The sequence below is a fragment of the Scyliorhinus canicula genome, chromosome 3, assembly GCF_902713615.1.
Source record: "Scyliorhinus canicula chromosome 3, sScyCan1.1, whole genome shotgun sequence".
Taxonomy (NCBI): Eukaryota; Metazoa; Chordata; class Chondrichthyes; order Carcharhiniformes; family Scyliorhinidae; genus Scyliorhinus; species Scyliorhinus canicula.
The window spans coordinates 37,842,907-37,865,191 of NC_052148.1; the positions used below are offsets into that span (position 1 = coordinate 37,842,907).

Consider the following 22,285-nt stretch of genomic DNA (forward strand, 5'->3'; position numbering starts at 1 on the left):
GGTGACCAAACAGATGGACGAGGGTAAAGCAGTTGATGTTGTGTATATGGATTACAGTAAAGCGTTTGATAAGGTTCCCCACAGTAGGCTATTGCAGAAAATGGGATTCAGGGTGATTCAGCAGTTCGGATCAGAAATTCGCTCGCTGTAAGACAGAGGGTGGTGGTTGATGGGAAATGTTCAGCCTGGAGTTCAGTTACGAGTGGTGTACCACAAGCATCTGTTTTGGGGCCATTGCTGACCTGGAGGAGGGCGTAGAAGGATGGATGAGTAAATTTGCAGACGACACTAAAGTGTGGAAGGATGTCACAGGTTACAGAGGATGATGTGGAGATGCCGGCGTTGGACTGGGGTGAGCACAGTAAGAAGTCTTACACCAGGTTAAAGTCCAACAGGTTTGTTTCAAACACGAGCTTTCGGAGCACTGCTCCTTCCTCAGGTAAATGGAGAGGTATGTTCCAGAAATATTTATATAGACAAAATTTGTCTATATACATTTGCGAAACATTTGCCTATATAAATGTTTCTGGAACATACCTCTCCATTCACCTGAGGAAGGAGCAGTGCTCCGAAAGCTCATGTTTGAAACAAACCTGTTGGACTTTAACCTGGTGTTGTAAGACTTCTTACTGAGGTTACAGAGGGACATAGATAAGCTGCAGAGCTGGGCTGAGAGGTGGCAAATGGAGTTTAATGCAGAAAAGTGTGAGGTGATTCATTTTGGAAGAGTAACAGGAAGGCAGAGTACTGGGCTAATGTGAAGATTCTTGGTAGTGTGGATGAGCAGAGAGATCTCGGTGTCCATGTACATAGATCCCTGAACGTTGCCACCCAAGTTGATAGGGTTGTTAAGAAGGCGTACGGTGTGTTCGCTTTTATTGGTAGAGGCATTGAGTTTTGGAGTCATGAGGTCATGTTGCAGCTGTACAAAGCTCTGGTGTGGCCGCATTTGGAGTAGTGTGCGCAGTTCTGGTCGCCGCTTTATAGGAAGGATGGGGAAGCATTGGAAAGGGTGCAGAGGAGATTTACCAGGATGTTGCCTGGTATGGAGGGAAGCAACATTAAGGGCATTTAAATGGTCATTGGATAAACATATGGATAAGGGAATAGTATAGATGGGCTTTAGAGTGGTTTCACAGGTCGGCGCAACATCGAGGGCCGAAGGGCCTGTACTGCGCTGTAATGTTCTATGTTCGATGTATATAGTCTTGTTCAGCATGTGGAAACTCTGGGAACAAACCCCAGCGACTCACCACACAACAAAATAATTGTTCCACACATAGTACGAATACTCACCAAGTGTTCCAAAGTAGTAATTTGCTTCACCCAAATCAATAATTCAAATATCATAAACTGACACATTAATTGTTGTAAATGCAGAGTCTGCAGTCAACATGAACAGTAGTCATTCAGCATTTGAACAGACTGGGTAAGGTCGTTCCCTTCATCTTTTTTTTCTTTATTCGTTGATGGAATGCGGACATTGCAGGCAAGACCAGCATTTATTGCTCCCTAATTGCCCTCAAGGGGGCCGTTCATGAGTCAGCCATGTTGCTGTGGATCTGGAGTCACATAAAGGCCAGACTCGGTAAGGATGGCCTTAAAGGACATCCGTGAAACAGATGAGTTTTTACGACAATTCGCAATGGTTTCATGGTCACCATTAGACTTTTAATTTGAGATTTTTATTGAATTCAACATTTCCCCATCTGCAGTGATGGGATTTGAATCTGGGAGCCCAGAGCATTACTCTGATCTCTGGTTTACGAGTCCAGTGACAATACCACGACGCCACCGTCTCCCCCAAAGCAATTAGATTAGCTACAGAATCATAGATCATAGCATTTACAGTGCAGAAGGAGGCTATTTGGCCCATCGAGTCTGCACCGGCTCTTGGAAAGAACACCCTACCCAAGCCCACACTTCCACCCTATCCCCGTAACCCAGTAACTCCACCCTGCCGTTTTGGACATGAAGGACAATTTAGCATGGCCAATCCACCTAACCCATGCATCTTTGGATTGTGGGAGGAAACCGGAGCGAACCCACACAGACACGGGGAGAACGTGCAAGCTCTGTACAGAGAGTGACCCGGGAATCGAATCTGGGACCCTGGAGCTGTGAAACAACTTTGCTAACCACTGTGCTGCCGTGCTGCCCCTAGGCATGTGATAGAATCAAAACCCAGTCATACACACATGTAATCAAGTGAGGGGACAGAAGTATTGATTCAGATAGGTGACATTTACAGGATGAAACATTGAAACATAGGTCACTGTAACACTAATGCTCACATGCACTTTCCCCAGTCTTTACACTCAATGCTCGCATTGATAGATACCTCATTAATGTGATCCACAATTGTTGTGACAAAACTGTGACCATAGGAGTTTCAAAATTGTTCAATATTAATGGATATTTTTCATGAATCAAAAAACAAATGTACCTGCTTGATAGTGAAATCATTAATAAGATGGTGGTTGTGTTCATTCAGGCTGCAGTGTAAGGAAACACAGTCGCTGTGAAAGAGGAGATCTTGTAAAGTGCTCACTCGCTGGAGACCCAATGCACGTTCAATACCATCTGAGAGGTATGGGTCATAGAAAATTACATTAAAACCAAATGCTTTTGCGCGTAACGCTAATGCTTGACCAACTCGACCTAAAGGACAAAAAGGAAAGAATAGCCATTAGACATCAGTACAACTGGTTACCCACAGTGCTAGCATTCCTCATATAATAGCTTTAATTTTTCAGGAAAACAAATATAGTAAATTTATCCCTTTTGATAAGTCATTATTTCAACAGCTTTCAAGGTATTGAGGGCTAAAAATCCTGTAGCATCAAGAGAGGATTGATGATTTAAAGGGGTTAGAAAAGGGGGTGGAAGAACCCCAGAGGACTACAAGAATTTAAAAAATGTATGTTTTTGCACTGGGGCCAAAATAGAAGAGGCAGAGGCCCTCTCCAACCACTGAAATCCTTATTGTCTATAGCCAGGATGCTTCATCAGGCAGTCGAAGGGAGGGTCACAGACATCAAACATTTCCATTTGGGAGAAAGGGAATCCAACAATAAGGTGGATATATGTCAGGAATACTGGGGTTCACTGCTCAATTTTCTGCTGGGATACTGGAAGAAAATCCAGACCGTTCTATTAAAGTAAGCTTATAGGGATCGAATTTGCAGTTACCTAAAAATAAATACATGGGTTTAATCTACTGCACATGTGGAAGATGAGCATCAAATCAAACTAATTGGACCTTCTATGTATTGTGACTTGTTTCAAGGAACAGCCATTAAATCAGAACAAGGCATAAAAAACCTTTGTCGTTGCACACCAACATACAGTAGGACTTTTTCTCAGTCTCATTTTCACAACCGTCTCACCTAGGCCAATAATACCAAGTGTTTCTCCTCGAATCCTGGCAGCTCCTGAAGCTATGTCTCGAATCTGTTCAACGCTCTGAACTCTCGTGCCTTCCCGCAAAGCTTGGTGGAGCCAGGTGGTCCGTCTATACAGGTTCAAAATATGACACATTGTAGAGTCTGCTGTCTCCTCAACAGAGGCTGCTGGGACATTACATACTGCTATACCTAAAATCAGCACACACAATTCTAAAGTCAATTCACAAAAATCAAGCCAAATGCCTTATAAATTAATTGCAGTTTACATTCAATATGGACAACACTCATATATAAATATTGACTTCTTTGGTAAACCCATGAAATATTCTTTCCTTGATAAAATAGAAAATGTCTGGAATACCCAGCAAGCCAGGCAGCATCTGAGGAGAGTGTTGATCCACTAGAGTGGTCTGGAGGATAAATAATGGCCAACAAGGATTGAACAGGTATTTTGTGTTTGACTTCACTGCAGAAAACGTGGAAAATTTCTCAAAGACAATTGAGAATTAAGAAGCGAAAGGAAGGGTGGAACCTAAAACAATCATCAGCAGAGAAAAGGGTCTGGGAAGGCAATTTGACCTAAAGGCTGACAAGTCCCAGGACCAGACTGCCTGAATCCTCTTGTCTTAACAGGAGTGGCTGCAGAGATAGCAGAGGCATTGGTCATAATCTTTAAAAATCTCAAGATTCTGAAAAGGTTCCAGTGGATTGAAAAATAACAAACGTAACAACCTTTATCCAAGAAAGAAAGACAGCAGGAAACTAGAGGTCAATTGCCTAACATGTCTCATAGGGACATTGCTAGAATCCATCATCAAGGAGGTTATAGCAGGATATTTAGAAACTTACAATTGAATCAGACAGAGTCAGTGGTTTTGTGAAAGGAGAATAGTGTTCGATGAATTTGTTGTTTTCTTTGAGGAAGTAATAAGCAATGTGAACAAAGGGAAATGTGGACATATGGTACATCTGGATTTCCAAAAGGCATTTGATAAGTTGACACATCAAGGTCGCTACGCAAAATAAGAGCTTGGTATCGGGGGTTACATGCGAGTGCGGAGAGTGGATTGTTTTAGAGTCATACAGTACAGAAGGGGGTCTTTGGCCAATCAAGTCAGTGCCAACAAACTACACTAAATCTACACTAATCCGAATATTCAGCACTAAGGCCCATAGCCTTGAATGCCATGACGTTTCAAGTGTTCATCCACATATCTTTTAAAGGTTGTGAAGTTGCCAACCTCGGGCGGAATGGTGGCACAGTGGTTAGCACTGCTGCCTCAGCGCTGACGACCCGGGTTCGATCCCGGCCCTGGGTCACTGCCCGTGCACAATCTCCCTGTGTTTGCGTGGGTCTCATCCCCACAACCCAAAGATGGGCAGGGGAGGTGAACTGGCCACACTAAATTGCCCCTTAATTGGGAAAAAAGAATTGGGTACTCTAAATTTATTTTTTAAAACGTTGCCAGCCTACACTACCCTCCTAGGCAGTGAATTCCAGACTCCCACCACACTGGGGTGAAAAAGCCTCCTCCCTCCTCACCTAAAAATGATGCCCCTTCATTAATGACCCTTCAACTGCTGGGAACAGCTGCTTTCTATCCACGCTGACCATACCCCTCAATCTTATACACGTCAATCAGGTTCCCCCTCAGCCTTCTCTGCTCTAAAGAAAACAACCAGAGCTTATCAAGCCCTTTTTCATAGCTCAAATGTTCCATCCCAGGGAATATCCGGGTGAATCTCATCTGCACCCTCTCCAAAGAATCACATTCATTCCAGTGAGGCAATCAGAACTGCACACAGTACTCCAGCTGTGACCGAACCAAAATTTTGTACAGCTCCAGCATAGCCTCCTGCTCTTATAATCTATGCCACGACTAATAAAGGCAAGTATAAAAGCAAATTACTGTGGCTGCTGTAATCTGAAACGAAAGAGAAAATGCTGGAAATCTCAGCAGGTCTGGCAGCATCTGTAGGGAGAGAAAAGAGCTAATGTTTCAAGTCCAATGACTCTTTGTGAAAGCTTTACCACTACTGCCACCTTGAAAATGTGACCGGCTTCGTTCCCCAGCACTGCGCTATTCACAGTAGCATAGTGGTTAGCACAATTGCTTCCCGGCTCCAGCGTCCCAGGTTCGATTCCTGGCTGGGTCACTGTCTGTGCGGAGTCTGCACATTCATCCCGTGTCTGTGTGGGTTTCCTCCGGGTGCTCCAGTTTCCTCCCACAGTCCAAAGATATGCGGATTAGGTGGGCATTCACAGTAGCATAGTGGTTAGCACAATTGCTTCACAGCTCCAACATCCCAGGTTCGATTCCCGGCTGGGTCACTGTCTGTGCAGAGTCTGCACGTTCTCCCAGTGTCTGCGTGGGTTTCCTCTGGGTGCTCCGGTTTCCTCCCACAGTCCAAAAATGTGCGGATTAGGTGGATTGGCCATGCTAAATTGCCCTTAGTGCCCATAAAATGTTACTGGGGGTTACGGCAATAGGGTAGATAGGTGGGCTTGAGTAGGGCGTTTTTTTGTAATTGCCGGTGCAGACTCGATGGGCTGAATGGCCTTCTTCTGCACTGTAAATTCTATGATCCCTTGTTGGACCGTCTACGTATTGACGTAGAAAGCTCAAGAAATCCACCTCCTCTAAACCCTTTACACACAATAAACTCAAAATTAATGTTGGGGAAGTTGAAATCCCCCAACATAATTGCCCTATTCTTATTTCTACACACCAGTGAATTGTCCACATATCTGCTCCTCTATTGCCCGCTGACCATATTGCCCGCTGACCATTTGGGGGCTGATAATAAACTAACAATGTGACTGCCCCTTGTTATTCCCACTGACTACCCACAAAACCTCATTTGAAAACCCTTCCAAGGTATCATCCCTCCTTATGCAGTAACTAACTTCTTGATCAGCAATGGGACACCACCTCCTCTTTTACACCTTCACCCGTCTCACTTGAAGATCCTATACCTGGAATGTTGAGTTGTCACATCTCTGTGATGGCAACAATATCATAATTCCACATGTCAAACCATGCCCTTAAACTCTTGTCTTACCTATAAGCTCCTCGCATTATAGGCCATTCAACCTTGCCATACTCCTTTGGAACTCAACAAGGCTGAATTCCCTCTGTCTTAGTTCTTTATGATCGCATGCTGTGTCCCTATTGTATTAACGCTTTGTGTCCCCTCCCCTTGCCAAACTAGCTTCAAAACTCATCCCAACACCACTAGCAAACCCACCCGCAAGGATGTTGGTTCAAATGCAGACCGGCCTGCTTGTACATGTGCCACCTTCCCTAGAAACGGACCCAGTGATCAAGGAATCTAAAACCCTCCCTCCTGCACCAACTCTTCAGCGACACATCCATCTGTCCCATTCTCCTATTTCTGTACTTGCTAACTCCTTACTCGGGCTGGGTGAGACAGGGGTAGCGAAGCACTCCCCTGGCTGCATTGGTGTGGAGTAACTGGGGCACAGGAAGGCAAGAAAAGCCCGTTTTTATGGGGGGAGGGAGGGATGGGGTCAGACCAGAGGATATGGGGCAGACAATCGGTGAGAGGGGTCAAAGCAGAGTGGGGGTGGGGAGGAGTCGTATCCTGTGCGAGACTGGGTCTGGGTTATTTTCAAAATAGTTACTCTGGAGTTAGAAGTGATTTTTTTTCCATCTCCAAGTCTTTCAGGGTAATTATCAAGGCAAAACTGGCAGAAACAAGCTGAAGTTAGCAATTTAAAATCACTTTTGTCGGACGGTTCCCAGCTCAGCATAATTCTCCAGAGGAAGTTAGGACTTCTGAGCAACTGCCGGATAAATCCTCACGTGGGAACGTCCTAGGGGAATTCCCCAGTGCACCATTGGGGTATTCCCTTAATTTGATGCTGGGGAACCAGGAAGTTATGAGCCATGATCACAGATTCTCTCTCCACAGCTGATGCTTGACCTGTTGAGTATTTCTACCATTTTCTGCTTTGATTTCAAATTTCTAGCATGCAGTACTTGTACCATGTTCCTCATCACTACACATGACCATGTTTCTTCATAAAATACATTTCTAGACCTAAAAAATTGTTTCCAGGCAAACTGGGATCCAAAACACCTAAAGGCAACAAGCTACTGTGAGTGTAGCCAAAATGACACTGAAGGGCAATACTTTCACAACTATGTTAGGGAGTCTGGGGGCCACAGAGGACTTTATTGGGCTTAAAAGGGTCCTTTACGAGTGATTCAGGCGGACTCCCAAGTATGGCAGATGTTTAAATGGTTATTTTGCATCAGTCTTTAATACAGAACAACACATCAAGAATATATAATTCGATCAGCACTCTAATCAAATTGAAGCAATCAAATTAAATGCAAATATAATCTTGGCTAAAATCCAAACATATATACAAACTATGAGTAGAAGTAGGCCACTCAGCCCCTCGAGCCTGCTCCACCATTCAAAAAGATCATGTCTGATCTGATTGTAACTTCAATTCCACATTCCCATCTACCCCGATAGCCTTTCGCCCCTTGTTCACCAAAAATCTATCTAGCTCTGCCTTAAAAATATTCAAAGACACCACTTCCACTGCCTTTTGAGGAAGAAAGTTCACAGACTCAAAATAAGGGCTCTCATAAATTATCAGACTAATGGTCCAGACAGCACTCGATCTTGCGCAAATTACACAAAGAACCCAATGGTTTTCGGATTTACATGGTCTCAAAATAACTTCGCCCTCAGATTACATCCACCAAGAATAACATGCCTGATTGATGCTGCTGTTTGTCATACCTAAATCTCCAGCTGATTTTATGTCTATGTTATCAAAACCACTGCCAATTCTGACAATTATTCGAAGTGCTTTGAATTTCTCCAAATCTTCTCTTGTTAAAGTGATCGTGTGATACATCAATGCACCCACGGCTTCATTTAGTACCTAGGGTAAAAAAGACAACATTTTAGCAAGACGTTTCCATTTGCACTGAAAGATTTGATGTAGGTTAGAGGTATACAGTTACTGTGCATTTGTACAGCAACTTTAACATTTGAGCAAAGTGGTTGTCCATTTTACAGCAACACACACCTACAGTAACTTCAGATTTGGAGGCTAAACTAACAGTGGAGACGAGTGATGTGGACACTGTGCAGAAGGTAGTCTCACATAATTTGTTTTTAAAATTTATTTGTGGGATGGGAGTGTTCCTGGTATGACAAACATTTATTACCTAGCCTTAACTGTCCTCGCGGTGGTGGGAATGGTGAGCCGCATTCTTGAACCGCTACAGCCCATGTGGTGTAGGCACACCAACAGTGCGGTTAGGGAGGGAATTCCTGGATTTGGATCCAGCGACTGTGAAGGAATGATGATATAATTCTAAATCAGGATCACGTGTGGCTTGGAGCACAACTTGCAGGTGGTGGTGGTCCCAAGCTTCAGTTGCTCTGGTCCTTTTTGGTGGCAGAGGTCACAGGTTGGAAAATGTTGCCGAAGAAACCTGAGCAAGTTGCATCTTGTAGATGGTGTGCACTGCTGCATGGTAGAGTATGTGCACGATGGGGTGTCAACCAAGTGGGCTGCCACAGTGTTGAGCATCCCAAGTATGATTGGAACTGCACTCATCCAAGCAAATAGAAACGATTCCATTTTACTCCTGACTTGTGCCTTGCAGGCGGTGAAGAAGCTTTGAGGAGTCAGGAGGTGAATTGCTCGCTGCAGAATTCCCAGCCTCTGACCTTCCCTTGTAGCCACAGTATTTATATGGCTAATCCAGTTCAGTTTCTGTTCAATGCTAACCCCCAGGATGTTGATGACAGGAGATTCAACAAGTGCTGTTGACTATCAAGGTGACACGGTTAGGTTCTCTCCCTTTGGAGATGGCCATTAACTGGCACTTGTGCGCCTGATTGTTTGTCACAAACGTATAATTATGATATTACAGATATTAAGGAAAATGGTTTTCAAACCTTTGCGGCAAGTTTAAAGATTATTTTCAAAATGGAAGTATGGACAGACAATATGGCACCTTCTGATATTTAGTCAAACCTAGTCAGACTGATATCACTAGAGCTTGCTGCTAAGTGTCATTAAAAGTACAAATTGTAGCACAGTGGGGGAGTGTACATATGTTTGGTTTATTAAAGGGGTTGGATTACAGAGTGTTGTTACTGGGGGTGGGGGGGGTGGTAAATGTTCTGCTGACGAGGAAGGGACTTGGGCTAAGGGACAGAGAGGAGGTTGGGGGCAGAGGCTGCCTGGGGACGGACCGGTGGAGATGAGAAGCATGGGCTGGAGGCGGGCCCAAAAAAGGGGATGGCTGATCGGCGAAGTGGGGGGGACAATGAGCCCTCCAACTAGGCTGATCACCTGGAATGTTCGAGGGTTAAATGGGCCGGTCAAGAGGGCACGTGTGTTCGCGCATCTGAGGGGACTGAAGGCGGACGTGGTAATGTTGCAGGAGAAGCACCTTAGAGTAACTGCCCAGATTAGATTGAGGAAAAGCTGGGTCAGTCAGGTCTTTCACTCGGGAGTAGACTCAAAGACTAGAGGGGTCGCGATCCTGATCAACAAGCGGGTGGTGTTTGAAGCGGGTAGAATAGTCTCGGATGTGGGAGGTCGGTACATTATGGTCAGTGGGAAACTGGAGGGGGTGCAGGGGGTATTAGTAAATGTATATGCGCCAAATTGGGATGATGTGGAGTTTATAAAAGAAGATGCTGGGGAAGATACCGGACCTGGACTCTCACAGGTTGGTCTTGGGAGGGGATTTCAACACAGTTAGTGACCTTGGTTTGGACCGGTCAAGCTCAAAAACGGGCAGGGTGCCAGCAATGGCAAAGGAACTAAAAGGGTTCATGGAGCAGATTGCGGGGGGAAGAGAGAGAGAGAGAGAGAGAGAGAGAGAGAGAGAGAGAGAGAGAGAGAGAGAGAGAGAGAGAGAGAGAGAGATGGTGGTGGATCCATGGAGATTTGGGCAGCCGAGGGTGAAAGAGTTCCCCTTCTACTCACACGTGCATAAAGTGTACTCCCGGATCGATTTCTTGATTTTGAGCAGGGCCTTACTGGAAGGGGTGGTGGACACGGGGTACTCGGCGATCAATCTCAGACCATGCTCTGCACTGGCTTGACCTGCAGGTTAGTAAAGACAGTAACCAGCGCCCGCAATGGAGGTTAGATGTGGGATTTTTGGCTGACAAAAGGGTGTGCGAGCGGCTGAGGAAATGTATTCAGAACTACCTGCAGGACAACGACACGGGGGAAATTTTCAGTGGTCTGGGAAGCACTGAAGATGGTGGTCAGAGGGGAGGGGATCTCGATATGGGCCCATAGGGAGAAGGTGGACAGGGCAGAGACGGACTGACTGGTAAAGGAGATACTACAGATTGATAGGAGGTATTCGGAGACCCCAGAGACAGGGCTTTTAAGAGAACGGCGGAGGCGACAGACAGAGTTCGGCCTGTTAACCACAGGGAGGGTGGTGAAGCAGCTGAGGAATGCGGGAGGAAGAGGGGCGATCTATAAGTATGGAGAGAAGGCCAGCAGAATGCTTGCACAGCAGCTTAGAAAGAGGGAGGCAGGCCAGGGAGTTAGGGAAATTAAATGACGGAGATGGGAACCTGTTGGAGATTCAGCAGGGGTGAATAAGGCGTTTAGGGATTTCTATAGTAGGCTGCACAGGTCGGAACCCCCGACGGGGCTGGAGGGGATGAGGCACTTCTTGGAGGGGCTGAATTTCCTAAAGGTGGACGGGGAGCTGGTAGAAGGGCTGGGGACCCCGATCGTGATGGAACAGATAGTGGAGGGTCTGAAAGCCATGCAGTCGAGTAAAGCCCCAGGGCCGGAAGGGTACCCAGTGGAGTTTTATAAAATGTTCTCTGGGATATTGGGCCGGTGTTGATGAGGATGTTCAATGAGGCAAGGGAAAGAGGGGTGCTGCCCCCAACGATGTCACAGGCAACAATTTCACCGAGTCTGAAGCGGGACAGGAACCTGGAGCGGTGTGGGTCCTACAGGCTGATATCCCTGTTGAATGTGGATGCCAAACTGCTGGCGAAAACTTTGTCCTCCAGGATTGAGGATTGCGTTCCGGACATTATTGGGGAGGACCAGTCGGGGTTTGTTGAGGGTAGGCAGTTGGTGGCCAATTTAAGAAGGTTGTTAAAAGTGATCATGATGCCCCCGGAAGGTAGGGAGGTGGAGATAGTGATTGCAATGGATGCAGAAAAGGCTTTTCATCGGGTAGAATGGGATTATCTGTGGGAGATACGGGGACGGTTCGGATTTGGGGGGGGGGGGGCTTTATTGACTGGGTCAGATTGCTGTATCATGCTCCTGTGGCAAGCGTACAGATGAATAGGACAACATCAAGCTATTTTATACTGCACCGGGGGACGAGACAGGAATGCCCCCTCTCCCCACTGTTGTTCGCGCTAGCTGTGGGCAATTGCTCAGAGAGCCTCAAGGGGCTGGTCGGGCAGGGGGGAAATCTGGCCCAACTAGTAGACCAAATGAAGGATGCTTTTTGGAGACAGGATGCGCTTCTGTTGTCACTGGTTGGGAGGGTGCAAACAGTGAAGATGACGGTCCTCTCGAGATTCCTGTTTGTATTTCGTGTCTCCCATCTTTATTCCACGGTCCTTTTTAAACGGATCAACAAAGTGATCACTGGCTTTGTTTGGGCAGGCAAGACCCCGTGGGTAAGGAAGTTAATTCTTGAGCGGAGTCGGGGAGAGGGCGGGCTGGCGCTGCCAAATTTTAGTAACTATTACTGGGCGGTGAATATAGCCATGATCAGGGAGTGGGGTGGGGGAGGGGTCGGCATGGGAGCATATGGAGGTGGCTTCATGCAAGGGCACCAGTCTGGGGCGTTGGTAACTGCGCCTCTGCCGTTCCCACCGGCACGTAATTCCACTGGTGGTGGTGGCCCTGAGAGTCTGGGGGCAATGGAGGAGACATGTGGGAGCAGAGGGAGCATCAGTCTGGTCCCCATTCTGTAAAAATCACCGGTTTGCCCAGGGAAGTATGGATGGGGGGTTCCGGATATGGCGGAGAGCAGGGATTGAGAGGATGGGGGACATAGATTTCATAGAATTTACAGTGCAGAAGGAGGCCATTCAGCCCATCGAGTCTGCATCAGCCCTTGCAAAGAGCACCCTACTGAAGCCCATGTATCCACCCTATCCCCGTAACCCAGTAACCACTTAACATTTTTTGGACATTAAGGGCAATTTAGCATGGCCATTCCACCTAACCCGCACATCTTTGGACTGTGGGAGGAAACCGGAGCACCCGAAGGAAAACCACGCAGACAGGGGGGGGACGCGCAGACTCCGCACAGTGACCCAGCCTGGAATCGAACCTGGGACCAGGGAGCTGAGAAGCAACTGTGCTAACCACTATGGTACCATGCTTCCCATGTTTAGAGAGGGGAGCTTTCTGAGTATGAGGGCGCTGGACGAGAAGTTTGGGTTGGCGAGGGGAAACAAATTCAGGTATCTGCAGGTGCGGGGCTTCCTACGTAAACAGTTGTCAACCTTCCCGCTCCTACCGCTAAGGGGGATTCAGGACAGGGTGGTTTCCAGAGGGTGGGAAGGAGAAGGGAGCGGCTCGGACATTTACAAGAAACTTGTGGGGTCAGAGGAGACGCAGACCGAGGAACTGAAGCTCAAGTGGGAGGAGGAGCTGGGAGGAGAGCTAGAGGATCGTCTATGGGAGGACGCGTTGAGTAGAGTCAACAGGTCCGCAACATGTGCCAGGCTCAGCCTGATACAATTTAAGGTCATTCATCAGGCTCAAATGACAGTGGCCCGGATGAGCAGATTCTTTGGGGTGGAGGAGAACAGGTGTGCAAAATGTGCGGGAGGACCAGCGAACCATGTCCACATATTCTGGACATGTCCGAAGCTTAGGGGATTTTGGCAGGGGTTTGCAGTCGTCATGTCCACAGTGTTAAAAACAAGGGTGGCGCTGAGTTCAGAGGTGGCAATTTTCGGGGTGTAGGAAGACCCGGGAATCCAGGAGGAGAAAGAGGCAGACGTTCTGGCCTTTGCTTCCCTGGTAGCCCGGAGGCGGATACTATTAGCTTGGAGGGACTCAGCCTCCGAAGTCGGAGACATGGCTATCGGACATGGCTAGCTTTCTCTGTTTGGAGAGAATCAAGTTCGCCCTGAGAGGGTCACTGTTAGGATTCGCCCGGAAGTGGCAACTGTTCGTCGACTTCTTCGCGGAAAATTAATCAGCAGCAGAAGGGGGTGGGGGGGGTTAGTTTAGCTTAGAGTAGGGGGTTAATAAAGGTGGGACTTGTTAGGAAGGGAGACGGCTTTTGAACTATGTTTATAGTTTCATGTACATTGTTTATTTTGTTGTTGTTACAATACCAAAAATACCTCAATAAAATGTTTATTAAAAAATATACAAAAGGTCCCTCCAGGGATGTCCAATTAATTCTAAAAGATGTGAAAAACCCTTTTACTTGCGAGGGAAGAGGAGTCTGGAAGGGACTTCAAGGGACTGCCACACAACGAATATCTTTGCTTGGTGGAACAATACTTCACTGAAATTAACATAGTAGCTATTTTAACTTTTCAAACTGTATATGGTTTGAGCACAGCCATTTTGTGTGCAGAACCCATGGAAGAACTCTCACAAACAACATCAGAGGGGGTTCTTGGCCAAGGGAGTACATAGAGGAAGGCATTCTGTTTTGCCAAGAGAGTCCAGACGATCAGCCAGTGTTGTAACTGTGGAATTAATGAGGAATCAGAAACCTCTCAAAAAGCTGTGACCTGCTGAGTCCACCAGAAAAGTCAACTGAAGATGCCATCGCAGCTGCTAAACAGAACCACAAGCATCAACCCCTTCACTTTGGAAAGAAGAAATTCAAATAACTGGCCTGCAATGATATCACAGAGACTTATTCTAAATCTCATCTTCAAGTATCTATCTCCTTTCTCTGAATTTCAATCTTTGTATCTACATTTTAGTAAATAACTTTTGCCCATGCAACTTTCAGCAGTAGTTTTTGTAATAAATTAACCGTTATCTTGTTTTAAGACTAAAGCTGGTCTGCTGGGTTAATTTTAAATTGAATCACTCATATTAAAAGGGAGCTATATACACACACATACACATACAAATTCTCAGCTCACAGACCACTTCAAGGAAATGCCTTTCACGTGACAATGACACTGTTACTTGCCAGTTATCTGTCCAATCCTAAGTGGCGTCAAAAATGGTTTCAAAAATGCTTGTAGCTTCTGGGCACTTGTTAAACATAGCTAAAGTGGTACCAAATGTTCAGAGCAAATGGACACACCCTTTCTACGAACAATTGTATTTTAACCATTGAGAATGGAGCCCATTGCTCGAATGAGAACACCGAGGAATTGAGGAATTCTTATCCTGAATAAGAGATTTGTAACTTGCACCAAGCGCTATAATACAAGCAAAGCACTACTCGTCTGTAACCAATAAAAGCAGCAATGGGTAACCTGGTTATGAACCATCTGTCATTAATTTGCTGCAACATTTATTAAGGAGTTTCGGTTCATGAATTGCACGAAACGGAAGTGCAATAAGTTCCTTGACGTTTTATGAATCGAACAGTATGTGTAAACAAATTGGAAGCTTGCCTTTAAAACAATCAAAATATTTGCAGGAAATCAGACTCAGACATGTATCGGCAAACTATGATGGACTGAAGTCTGGTGATTTTGCACTTCCAACCATTGATATCAGTTGCCATGTGCAAGCAGAAATTCATGAGCTCTAGGAAATATTCCTTTTCACATTAGTTCCGAGACGAGTAGAAATTCAGGACAGTTTCTTCCCTAGCTTTTAAAATGTCCATATTTTTAATTGTAATGTAAACCATCCGCTAAATGACTGGTCACCTACTGTAAATTTTTCCATGTTTCCAAGTGAAAATGTAAATAAATAAAAATTATGCATTCTCAGAAAAAAGGGAAATTTCTATCCCTGTATATACTTCTGTAAAAGTCGATCACGTCAAAATTGACCCCATAATTGGTCTAAAAAAATTAATTTTTCATAAACCTCATGTAAAGGTTGACTCTAGTTTTTTGGAGAACCGAAGACTATTGTCAGAACTAAGTGCAATCTTGAAGATGTTAAGGGTTCCATTTCTTTTTAATGCACAAATTAATACTGCTAAACAAATGGGTTAAACATTTTAAGTTTTGTTTTTTAATTATTCAAATTTTTTATAATCTTTATTGCCACAAGTAGACGTACAGTAACACTGCAATGAAGTTACTGTGACAAGCCGATAGCCGCCACATTCCAGTGCCTGTTCGGGTACACCAAGGGAGAATTCTGAATGTCCAAATTACCTAATTATTACAGTGATCAGATATAAATGACAAACTGTGTTGTGATTAGTAGTGTTCTTGGTTTTTACTTTATTCTTTTGCAACAGTCTTTTTCGTATTTCACTTGGAATCAAGCACTCTATGAGAACCACTTGAAAATATCAACCACGTAAAGTTGACTCACTTTGGCCTGAAAAAAATGGTCTCAAAATTCAACTTTTACTCAAAAAGATACAGTACACAAATATCAAATCATAAATCTGGTACTACATGACAGAAAACAGAACATCTCGCTTTCTCCAGTTTTCTCTTTTCAGTTATTAGTATTACTTTTAGACAGATAAACGGAATAACTAGTGCAGATAAAATTTCCCCAGTAACAAAATTCAAGAACAGACATGACCAGCCAAAGTCATTGAGCTTCAGTCGACATACAGGAAGCACCAGGGCCAGCTTAAAGCATGACACAAAACTCTTTGTGGCTCAGTACTGCTGCTGGGTTCTACCCCTTTTTGTTCCAAATGGCTGGAAACTGCTGCTCAATAGGGTGGGGAATTTTCACAGAACTGTGAATTTCTGTCTGTGCCAAAGAGTTTGATTGCTTCAAGCAATCGGGGTGGCACAGTGGCTTAGTTAGCACTGCTGCCTCACAACGCCTGGGACCCGGGTTCAATTCCGGCCTTGGGTCACTGTCTGTGTAGAGTTTGGACATTCTCCCAGTGTCTGCGTGGGATTCCTCCGGGTGCTCTGGTTTCCTCCCACAATCCAAAGATGTGCAGGTTAGGTGGAACGTCCTTGCAAAATTGTCCCTTCATGCCCAGGGATGTACAGGTTAGGTTACAGGGTTATGGGGATAAGGCAGAGTGGACATGGGTAGAGTGCTCATTCGAAGGGTTGGCGCAGACTCGATGGGCCGAATGGCCTCCTTCAGCACTGTCGGGATTCTATGATAAGCAGTGGCAGGAGGACATGAAAATCGGCAATGGTGTTGTGGTGGGAGGAGCTGTGAGCCACACTAAGAGGAGAGTATTAGAAGGTTTGGGGGATGGGTACGTAAAATGAGAGGACAGTGGCAGTATGAAATCAGGGGAGAGAGAGAGGTGGTGGCGTAGAGGTATTGCCACTGGACTAGCAATCCAGGGACGCGGGGTAATGTTCTGGGGACCCGGGTTAGAATCGGACTTCAATAAAAATCTGGAATTAAAAGTCTAATGACCATGAAACCATTGCCGTTTGTAGTAAAAATCCATCTGATTCACTAATGTCCTTTACAGATGGGTATCTGCCATCCTTATTTGGTCCGAGAAGTGCAGGACTCCAAGATGCCATATGGAGGGGTGGGGGATTTGATCTGTTTGGAAGAAAGAGAAGTGGCATGTAGAGAAGAATATCCGCATGAAGACGGAATGGATGGTTGAAAGTCATCTTCAAAGCACAGAGAAAGTGGCAAAAGAATGTGAAGAATATAAGTGGAAGAAATCATGTTGTTGTGATGATAGTAATGTAGCAGACAACCATGTCAGGTGATAAGCAACTGAACAGCCACAAAGAGAACAACATTTGGGCAGCCCATCGAGCATTTTAGCAATGAAAATGTGACACAGGTCTTGCAGAATTTTCCAGAAATCACATAGTCGAAGTAATTGAACCATGTATTACAGTCAATTTTGCTCCTGCACGAGAAATATTAAAATGGAGGTAAATTCTGAAATCTAAAGTCCAATACATAGAACATTACAGCGCAGTACGGGCCCTTCGGCCCTCGATGTTGCGCCGACCCGTGAAACCATCTGAAGCCTATCTGACCTACATTTTGGATTGGCATGCTTTCAACTCTCCAACTATCAGTTAGTCCCTGATGAAACACTAAGTTGTTGATAGAGGTTGGGCTTTGGATGACTGGCTCTAACTTTGAGCAGCTTTTAATGCCCTTGTTCTTCTAAAATATTGTATTTCTGAATTGTTTTCTCAAAGGAATATAACCAAATCATTTCTTTCAGCCACTCAGTAAAGCTACTTGTAATCACATACTTCAAGCAATGTAGGACACTGGTACTTGCCTCCACAAGCACTTTTTATAATGTAGGATAGATGCCACATATCAAAGAAAGATCACCAGCAGTATACAAGGCTGCATTGTTTCATACGTGCAGAGCTTTTCATTAAAAATATTTGACAAGCCCTTGTAACAGACAACTGGGCGGTTCCAAAGGAGTTAGGAAGGAGCATTAATCCTTCCTACTGAAGTCACACCCTGCATAATTTGTGGATGAAAAGGAGAATGCTATAATGTGATTCTTTGTTGAGTTACACACAGGGTAGTGGTCCTTGGATTGGTTAAATTTAAGTCTCTTAATCCCCTTCTAAATTGTTCAATTTCCTTTTTGAGAAGCCTGGGATCAATTGTACTTGTCATAACAACTTTCCCTCCTCTCACATATGATCCACTTCATCAGTTTCGGTGTCAATGTTGTTCGTTTGAAAATATTCTGTAACAATGGACAGCATCTTGCATATTGCATTTCACAGTTCAGCTGGAGAGTCATCATCCAGGTACTCCTCCGGGAACTATCTGCACCATTACAAGGACTGTAACGCCCACTGCTTCAATCTTGGGGCAAATTGAATGGGAATTAAATGCAGCCGTGCCAATGTCACCTAGATGATGCAAATAATTTTATTAAAGTGATCCAATACTTAAGTTCAACCCGCACCCACGAAGGCTAACTAAATATTGCAAGTGCCGCCACAATGTTCACAAAAGGACAGAAAAAGTCCCCATAGGGACATACATAAAGCTCACTAACAAAGAAAAGGAAGCCTTCACAGTTTGCACACAAGTTGAAAATCAAGATTTACCATTATATTTAGCATTAAATGTTCAACAGAAACTTAGTTATATAGCACGTCTAATTCAGAAAAATATCCTATGGCATTTAAGAGAGAGCAGTTACTAGACTAAAATGGTTGTCAACTCAAAGGACAGTCTTTAACGAAGAGAGGGAGGCAAAGGGATTTCAGAAATTAATTCAAGAAAGTAAGACACAGGCAACTGAAAACATACCCATCAAGGGGAGGGGTGATGCACAAGAGCATTACAAAGTTTTGGGTGACCACTATTATAATGCCAATGGAATATTTCCATTGTGGTCCATTGGAAAACCAAAGCAGACGTTCCAATCTCATTAATAATTGTATTTAAAGTAAAATATTTCGCCCAAGGGAATGCACAAGAGTTACGTCTGACAGAAAGTCTATCCTTCGAAGAGTCACAGGCTAGTCACCAGTAGTACTTCCAAATGCCAACTCAAGAAATATTATATGGAGATGCCGGCGTTGGATTGAGGTGAGCACAGTAAGAAGTCTTACAACACCAGGTTGAAGTCCAGCATGTTTCAAACACTAGCTTTCGGAGCACTGCTCCTTCCTTAGGTGAATGAAGAGGTATGTTCCAGAAACATATATATAGACAGACAATGCTTAGAATGCGAGCATTAACAGGCGATTAAGTCTTTACAGATCCAGAGATAGGGGTAACCCCCAGATTAAAGAGGTGTGAATTGTCTCAAGCCAGGACAGTTGGTAGGATTTCACAAGCCCAGGCCAGATGGTGGGGGATGAATGTAATGAATGACATGAATCCCAGGTCCCAGTTCAGGCCTCACTCATGTGTGCGGAACTTGGCTATAAGTGTCTGCCCGGCGATTCTGCGTTGTCGCGCGTCCTGAAGGCCGCCTTGCAGAACGCTTACCCGCCGATCAGAGGCTGAATGCCCTTGACTGCTGAAGTGTTCCCCGACTGGAAGGGAACATTCCTGCTTGGTGATTGTCGCGCGATGTCCGTTCATTCATTGTCGCAGCGTCTGCATGGTCTCGCCAATGGACCATGCATCGGGACATCGTTTCCTGCAGCGTATGATAAACCAGGGGCTGGTTTCGGTCACTGAGCTAAATCGCTGTCTTTTAAAGCATACCAAGCAGGCCAGCAGCACGGTTCGATTCCCGTACCAGCCTCCCCGAACAGGCGCCGGAATGTGGCGACTAGGGGCTTTTCACAGTAACTTCATTGAAGCCTACTCATGACAATAAGCGATTTTCATTTCATGAGGTAGGCAACGTTGGCCGAGTCGCACGAGTATGTACCGCGTACCTGGTGGGTGGTGTTCTCACGTGTAATGGTGGTATCCATGTCGATGATTTGGCACGCCTTGCAGAGATTGCCATGGCAGGGTCGTGTGGTGTCGTGGTAACTGTTCTGAAGGCTGGGTAGTTTGCTGAAAACAATAGTTTGTTTGAGGTTGCGTGGTTATTTGAAGGCAAGTAGTGGGGGTGTGGGGATGACATTGGCAAGATGTTCATCTTCGTTGATGACGTGTTGTAGGCTGCGAAGATGATGTCGTAGTTTCTCCACTGCGGGTAATTACTGGACGACGAAGGGTACTCTGTCGGTTGTGTCCTGTGTTTGTCTTCTGAGGAGGTCGGTGCGGTTTTTTGCTGTGGCGCGCTGGAACTGTCGATCAACGTGTTGAGCGCCATATCCCATTCGTACGAGGGCATCTTTCAGCGTCTGTAGATGTGTTACGCTCCTCGTTGTCTGAGCAGATCCTGTGTATACGGAGGGCTTGTCTGTAGAGGATGGCTTCTTTCATGTGTTTAGGGTGGAAGCTGGAGAAGTGGAGCATCGCGAGGTTATCCGTGGGCTTGCGGTAAAACGAAGTGCTGTGGTGACCGTCCTTGATGGAGACGAGTGTCTCCAAGAATGCAAGTGATTTTGGAGAGTAGTCCATGGTGAGTCTGATGGTGGGATGGAACTTATTGATGTCATCGTGTAGTCGTTTCAGTGATTCTTCGCCGCGGGTCCAAAGGGATAAAATGTCATTGATGTATCTGGTGTATAACGTCGGTTGAAGGTCCTGTGCGGTGAGGCGGTCTTGTTCAAACTTGTGCATGAAGATGTTGGCGTATTGAGGTGCGAATTTGGTCCCCATGGCTGTTCCGTGCGTCTGGATGAAGAACTTGTTGTCGAATGTGAAGACGTTGTGATCCAGAATGAAGCGGATGAGTTGCAGAATTGCGTCTGGAGATTGGCAGTTGTCGGTGTTGAGTACTGAGGCTGTTGCAGCAATGCCATCGTCATGGAGGAATGCTGGTGTAGAGTGCCGAGACGTCCATTGTGACGAGGAAATACGACCAACTGTCCTAGCTTGAGACAATTCACACCTCTTTAGCCTGGGGTTACCCCTATCTCTGGACCTGTAAAGACCTGCTAATGCTCGCATTCGAAGCATTGTCTGGCATCTTTGAATTTGTCTATGTTTCTGCAACATACCTCTTCATTCACCCGAGGAAGGAGCAGTGGTCCAAAAGCTAGTGTTTGAAACAAACATGTTGGACTTTAACCTGGTGTTGTAAGACTTCTTACTTACTGTGCAAAAAATATCAACAATTGGGCAGCACGGTGATGCAATGGATAGCATTGCTGCTTCAAGGTGTCGAGATCCCAGGTTTGATCCTAGCTCTGGGTCACTGTCCGTGTGGAGTTTGCACATTCTTCCCGTGTTTGCGTAGGTGTCACCCCCACAACCCCCACAAGAGTAAGCCAATTGGCCACGCTAAATTGGCCCTTAATTGGAAAAAATTAATTAGGTACTCTACATTTATTAAAAGAAAAAAAGAATATCAACAATTTTAGGAATTTAGAGTAGAGCGACAGAGTGGGGTTCTCCATTAATTCATCACAACCTACTCACCCAGCAATATTCTTGAGGCAGACAACACCTTTCGGAGTATGGTTTCCAAATCAAATAAATACTTCAAGTGACAGAATAGATGGATGACAAGTAATGGCAGCCTGATCTTGTCAATTCTCCCAAAATATCAATCAAGAACCATCATATGTAATGAATTAAATAAAAATTGCTTATTGTCACAAGTAGGCTTCAAATGAAGTTACTGTGAAAATCCCCTAGTCGCCACATTCCGGCGCCTGTTTGGGGAGGCTGGTATGGGAATTGAACAGTGCTGCTGGCCTGCTTTAAAAGCCAGCTTTTTAGCCCTGTGCTAAACCAGCCCCGACTACAGAACCATAGAATCATGCCACAGAATAGTGAAGGAGGCCATTCAGCCCATCGAGTCTGCACCAGCCCTCTGAAAGAGCCCCTACCCTATCCCCATAACCCAGTCAGTACTCCACCTAACCTTTTGAACATTAGGGGAAATTTTTGCAATGCCAATCCACCTAATCTGCACATCTTTGGACTGTGGGAAGAAACTGGAGCACCCAGAGGAAACCCACACAGACACGGGGAGAATGTACAAACTCCACACAGACAGTGACCCAAGGCTGGAATTGAACCCAGGTCCCTGGCGCTGAGGCAGTAGTGCTAACCACTGTGCCACCATGTAAATATAATATGCTCCAAACAATCCACTTGGTCTCCAGCAAAACTTCAGTCTCAACATCAGTTTCCAAACCACACATGCTTTCCCCTGTGCTCAGCATATCGATCATTTCAAGATCCATTAAGCTGTTTCTATTTGTTTTAGAGTGCAAATCCAAAG

General features: G+C 45.3%; 1 protein-coding gene across 11 annotated transcripts in view; it reads right to left on the reverse strand.

The window, feature by feature from the left end:
- ctbp1 (C-terminal binding protein 1) overlaps positions 1 to 22,285 on the reverse strand; it is a 394,244-nt gene that overhangs the window by 19,203 nt on the left and 352,756 nt on the right. For all 11 annotated transcript variants that reach the window (XM_038793325.1, XM_038793324.1, XM_038793323.1 and 8 more), the window contains 3 exons: positions 8,190 to 8,334; positions 3,390 to 3,596; positions 2,447 to 2,661 (listed from right to left, as the gene is read on the reverse strand). In XM_038793325.1, coding sequence (XP_038649253.1) covers positions 2,447 to 2,661; positions 3,390 to 3,596; positions 8,190 to 8,334 — 567 coding nt within the window. The remainder of the gene's footprint in view (positions 1 to 2,446; positions 2,662 to 3,389; positions 3,597 to 8,189; positions 8,335 to 22,285) is intronic.